At 52.4% G+C, this 6,000-nt stretch overlaps 1 protein-coding gene across 7 annotated transcripts in view; it reads right to left on the bottom strand.

Annotated features, from left to right (window-relative positions):
- Positions 1-760: 760 nt before the first annotated feature.
- Positions 761-6,000, bottom strand: part of BCAS3 (BCAS3 microtubule associated cell migration factor) — a 372,839-nt gene continuing 367,599 nt past the window's right edge. For 5 of the 7 annotated variants that reach the window (XM_062592657.1, XM_062592659.1, XM_062592658.1 and 2 more), the window contains one exon: positions 761-1,792. In XM_062592657.1, the coding sequence (XP_062448641.1) occupies positions 1,644-1,792 (149 nt within the window). In that variant the 3' untranslated portion in view covers positions 761-1,643. The remainder of the gene's footprint in view (positions 1,793-6,000) is intronic. The other 2 variants (XM_062592662.1, XR_009960449.1) reach the window with 2 other exon arrangements.

Below are 6,000 nucleotides of genomic sequence, written 5' to 3'. Positions count from 1 at the left end.
GTGTGAGCCCATCAGCATTTTATCAAGAGAATTGCACAGCACACATTTTTACTGTGCACGGTCGGTACGTTACATGGCTTCAGGACATTGCATGAGTTCTGCAAGGCTCTGATCATGTAATGCAATAGATGCAGGTGGGCACCTCTGCTGAGTGCCTGGCCTTGCGCTCACATAAATCAGTTAAGCTCAGTGGGACGAGCAACCATACCCAACCAATATAAGAGAGCGTCTCCCTTGGCTGCCAACTCATGGCAGCTAAACATCTGGCCTACGGTTTCACAAGGAGGCACCAGCATATAAAATGGGATTGATTCAAAGGAGCTATCAGGATCCCTTCTGTCCATATTCCATGTTTTCTGGAAACTGTGTCTTGGGAACACTGAAGTTACAATTTTATATATACATATACATATATATAGTCGTGATACCCTTCACACTGCTAGGCTTTAAGAGACAAACAAAAGATCCAAACCTGGCTTGTTCCCTCCCTGGGTCTAGCAGGCAAGCCCACCCCACCAGTGAGTTTTATTTTCTAAGCAATTAAAGAAAAAAAAGAATCATCCTGCAAAAAAAACCTGGCTACAATCGTCACATAAGGACCTGATGTAAGAAAGACACCAAAACACAGATACAAATGTTGATTTTCCTAGGTGCTAAGTTGGTGTAAGGAACCCCATTTAAGTGTTTTTTGTTAGAAAATTTTGTCCTTGCATAAGGGTATAAGAAAACAAGGATGCAAAAACAAGCTAGACTGGCTGAATAACATCCACTGATGGCTTTAATTAAAGCCTTCAAGTTAGTAAATATGCACATAGTCTTTGGTACAGGAAGATATATGAAGCACACATTAAGCCTAGTAACACTCCATGAACATTGACATTTAAGCAGTTTCTTGTTTAACTTAGATTTATTCAATGACACATGCATTTCTGGACAGATATCAGCGTTCCAGTGAACAACTTTTATAACCAAATATGAGAAATTGGTGACTGCAGTTAGTCGATTAAGTATATTTCTAAAATACAGAACTAGAATAAAACTGGAGCAATAGAGATAATTCTTCAGAAGAACAAAAAGAAACGTTTCCATTTGTAATACTCCTGGCATTGATGAATATCAGCGGGGAAGGAGGGCAGCAGGGAGACGCAGCCATGAAGGAATAACCTTATCAACCCTGTCCACAGAAAGTCCTTGAGTTTCTGCTCTCTCCAGTTCATTCTTTAATGCTCGGCACTTTTACAAACGGCTAGAGTTCCGGGCTGGCACTCGCACCACTAAGGTACGGAGATTCCCTTTATCTTTTAACATGAAAAGCAGATAATGGTTGTGAAACCATGTGCTTAACCAAAAATGGCTTAGAAATAGTTCTCCTCTAACATCTCTTCCTGAACACAGCAAAAAAAGAAGCCACAGAGCTATCAGGATCGAAGATGGAGTCTCTTCATATTGCACAGGAAAATAAAGTCAAGATTTTGTGACTATGTTTCAGGAAGGTTTACGTGGAAGAGTCATCAATATTTATCAGGGTAACAAGAACCATCCAGCACAGCAGCTACCTGGTGGGTGAGACACATACTGAGACTGTTTAGGTGGAGAGACAGTTTGTTACCCTGTCTTGATCTCTCCTTGTATATCTGACTAATTTAAGGGAATCCTGTGGGGAAAAGGCTGAGAGGCTGGTTTTCGTTAGTCGGGAGGGGTGATCTGTAACCGTCAAAATTGCGTGGAATACTTCCGCTGGTGGAACCCGAGCTGTTACTTAGCGTCTCTATGCTTCCCTCTCGCTGAAGCTCTGAAATGAGAGAGAAAACAGGCTTTGGTTAGTGTTTCAGATAAAAGAAGCAAAAGTGCCATTAGAAAGCCACTTTATTGACAACTCCGCTTATTGTATCACTGCTCTAATGTTACATTTGCTTGTCATCCCTCTTGCCCTGGATGATCTGACAAATCACTCCAGAGGCATCCCCCACTCCTGTTTGTACCTCTTTGCTGGGCTTGTATTTCGGTCTGAGCAGAGTAATCCCTTTCCTGGGGGCGAGACCATTGATTCGTGACACGTCAGGACTCAACAGTTAGGACGCTCGCGGCCGAGCTGAGCCAGGTGAACGTGCGCGGTGACAACCGCGGAAACACCTTTCCCCAGGAGCTTGCTGCTGCGGTGGCCAAGCTGGGAAGGGAAGGAGGCAGCACCAGCCGGCACCAGCGAAGTGCAGCAACGGTGCCCGAGCAGCGCAATTCAGCGTCTTGTGAAGACTTCCCACAGCCCTCCTCGCTGCAGCGATGGACACGACCGTCACCTTCCCGCGTGCCGCGCAGCTGTGCCTCAAAGCAGACCTGACCGCGGCTTTGCCTCTCGCAGTCGCACACATCACGCCATTCCTCCCCTTGCTGACCTCCCAAAGCCTCTTCTGCTTCCTAATCTTGAAGCACTAGAATCCGTGCGCGCGCCGCGTAGCCTCGCTGGCTGCGGCCTCTCCGGGAGCCACTTGAACCCGGCAGCTGACTCAGCGGCAGCGCGCGGGCAGCGCCGCTGGGCAGCATCACCCTGCCGGCACTCAGCGGCGGCATGCGGCGGCGAGATTAGGCAGCGCCACGCGGACACGCCGCCAGTCCTCTCCCGGACACCCACTGACGGGCTACGCGGAACGTGCTGGCGAGCCGCAGGTGCAGCCGGCGCGCGGCTCCCTCGCCGCTCCTGCGCAGGGGAAGGGGAGCAGCCAGGTTTGCCCTGGCGCGGGGGTGTCGCGTGCGCCCGGCATGGAGCAAACCCTGCAAGCAGGCAGGCAGGTTTTCCTGCTGCCTTTCTGCTGGAACAAGGATGGCCAAGGAAGCGAGCGATACCCTTCAGGAGCTGTGTGAGCGGCCCGTGTTCTCCCCGCTGCTGAATTATAACCGTATCGCTGCCGTTCGCAGGCCTCCAGCTTGCACCGGGGTCTTTGCTCCGTATTAACTTCACATCAGTCCCTTTGCTGTGGTGGGACTCCAGGATAAGGCCACAACTATACGTGAAGTACAGGGCAGAAGCACAGAGTCAGGCTGTCGCTAGAACAGAAAGCTTCCCGCTCCAGCGTCCTCGGAAGACTGTGCAATTCCCACTAGCTGCGCGGGCACAGGGAGGCTAGCGGCCACTGAATTTGCACCCCAGCAAACGAGGGCTAGGAAACGCAACACGGCATCATGGCAGGGGCCTGCAGCGCAGGTAATCCGCGCTGGACGCATGGAAAACAAACCCGCAGGAAGCCAGCCAACCTCCAAGCAGCGGCGATACTGACCTCAGCTGTATTAATCACGATTTCGTGCCGGTATTTTGTTAAGGAATGTACACGTATAAACCTCTCCATTTTCCTCACATCCTTACTCTCCCATGAGTTCAGGAAGTACAAACAGTAATTTAAATCAGAAATGAGTGGCGTATCCCACACTAATACTGTGCTTATCCTGTCTGATTTGGTGCTTTTATCTCGCTCGGCACACAGCTGGCTTTGGTTAAGCGTCTCACGTCAGAGCTCTCACTCGCGGCGCAGCCGTCCCCGGCAAGGCAGGACGCGCTCCGGCCCCAATCAAACATCATTAAGGCTCCTGAACTCCTGACGAGGTTATTTCGGCGCTCGCCCTCCCTCTCTCTCTTTTTAAGCTATAATTGATTTTCAGGCAAATGTTGTGTTTTCAGTAATGAAAGGAGAGAGCGAGGAAGAGCTTCCCTGCGCGCGGGGGCTCCGCGCCGCTGCTCCCGCCCGCGGGCCGCGGTTTTCCCGGTGACGCTGCCTCCTACCTCCGGTCCTTGTTTCAGCTCCTCCGCGCTGCTAAGATTTTTTTTTTTTTTTGGCAATTTGCTTTCCCCAGGCTGCTGCGCGGGGCTGCAGCCCTGGTGCGCCTCGCTGCCAGGGGGTGGCACTGCCGACACTGATGCCAGCCGCAGCAGCCGGCCGGAGAAAGCCTCGGCGAAGGCAGCGCGAGGCCCGCAGCCTCGGCGGGGAGGCCGGGGTCCCGTCGCGGGGGGCGAGCGCCGGCCCCAACCCCGGCAGCCGCCGCGGCGCTGCTCCCGCGAGCTCTCCTCGCCGCTGTCAGGCAAAGAAAGGCATTTAATTAGGATTGGGTAGGGACCGAAGAGAGGTTAAACTAGAAGCAGAGGCCCGGCGGGCCCCGGGCGGCCGCCTGCCACCCCCAGCCCTGGGGAGCCCGCTCCGTGCTCGGGCTGCAGCGGCGTGAAGCCGGGGAGCCGCCGGCATCCGCGAGCTGCCGTGCCCCGCTCCGCACGCGGCCGAGGCACACGGTCCCCTTGACGAACGCACCTGAGTGCTCGCACGCAGCTCAGCACGGCGGATACGCTCGTTCTGGAACTAATTACGCACCGTGGCAGAAGAGCAATGTATTTTGATAGCTAAGAAACTGCTGTACAACTCCTGAAGGCTGCATGAGACGACAGGGCTGCAGGGAGGAAATGAGGCCCTTGCCCTCCCCGGCCCCGGCTCTCGCTCCGCACAGCTGGGTCACTCCGCAGCGGTGAGGCTGCCGCGGACGGGGAATTAGGCAGTACATGGTCTCCGGAGACTGGTGGCACTGCAAGCGTGACCCCTTTCACATCAGAGGAGTCGAGGACCACATTCAGCACTTCCCTGATTCCCTAGAACTAGTCCATTCCATCCAGCTGTTTCATCAGTAAAAAAAATACATTAAAAAAAAACCCAGTACAAACTATTACCCTTTCCTTCAGACCTTCCCTGCAGATCAAGGGCATTTCAGAGACAAGTGCACAGAAGCATCACGCTGGGGGCCAATTTCTAACAGACTCAAGTCCTGGCTAGATGTGACACGGGCCCGCCTGCCGCCGCAGGTGACTGGGGCTTTTGGACACCAAAAGAGGTGAGCACAAGAGGTCCACCCGCGAAAGCAAGGCAGCTCGGGCCGTTGTGCAGCGGCGGCTGCGTGGGATCACCGGCTCAGCGCTGCTCAAATAGAGCAGGACAAATCCATCCTGCGAGCGATTGCATTTGCTTCGGTGGAGTTACGCCAAGAATGGACTTGGCCCCAGCCTGTCTGAGGGTTATTGTATCTGCATTCCCCCATGCATATACTGTCGAGATGTATTAACTTCCTTAAATGTACCAGTAAAACAACCTCTTATGATACACTTTAATGAACTTGTACAGTAGCCAACAAATTGTGCATCATATAAAACCCATTCTGCCTTATAGACTCTCTGGCTATTTTGTAATAACTGCAATTTACTTCTGCTGAAGCAAGATAACCAGGGTTGAGAAGTCCGGTTTTGCAGAAACCTAAATATTTGATTTTGGGGGGGGGAGTGGGTGGGATAAGGAAGAAAGGGGCCTCTGGGAGCTATTTATGGGGTCAAAATAACATGAGACCTGCTCTTCTCGTAGTATTTCCACCATCAAGGAAATGAAATACTGTGAGAAGACCAGCACTTGCATTATTTTGGCCCCTTAAATGGCTCCCTGAGGCATTCAAAAGCCCGTGAAAAACAAACACAAATACAAATAAATGCTAATACTGGAAATGTAAATACTAAAACCTGCCCTGTCCCCTGAGGAAACAACTCAAACTTCTAGCTGCTCTAAAAAAAAAAAGACAGGAAAAAAAGAGAAAAGAGCAGGAACATCTGCTGAAGTGATGAGGAGTAAGTCATTTCAGGGGAGATGAGGAATAGCCCTGTCCGCACTTCTGATGGTAACAACAACAGGCACCGCTGGTGTAATTGAGGGTCCCACAACAATGGTGATTTTCAGGGCACATGTGTCTTCTGCTGCGCTGAAAGCAGCAACAATAAAAACCATCCCGGCCATGCACGTCTGGCAGCGTCGGAGGCCCGGCAGTGCCCAGGATCGCAGCGCAGGGCCGGCAGGACCATCCCGGCCATGCACATCCAGCAGTGCTGGAGGCCTGGCAGTGCCCAGGATCGCAGCGCAGGGCCGGCAGGACCATCCCGGCCATGCACATCCAGCAGTGCTGGAGGCCTGGCAGTGCCCAGGATCGCAG

Source organism: Rhea pennata, chromosome 20 (genome assembly GCF_028389875.1).
Source record: "Rhea pennata isolate bPtePen1 chromosome 20, bPtePen1.pri, whole genome shotgun sequence".
Classification (NCBI taxonomy): Eukaryota; Metazoa; Chordata; class Aves; order Rheiformes; family Rheidae; genus Rhea; species Rhea pennata.
The sequence above is the reverse complement of the archived record's forward strand: the minus strand, read 5'-3'. Positions and strand labels throughout refer to the sequence as shown.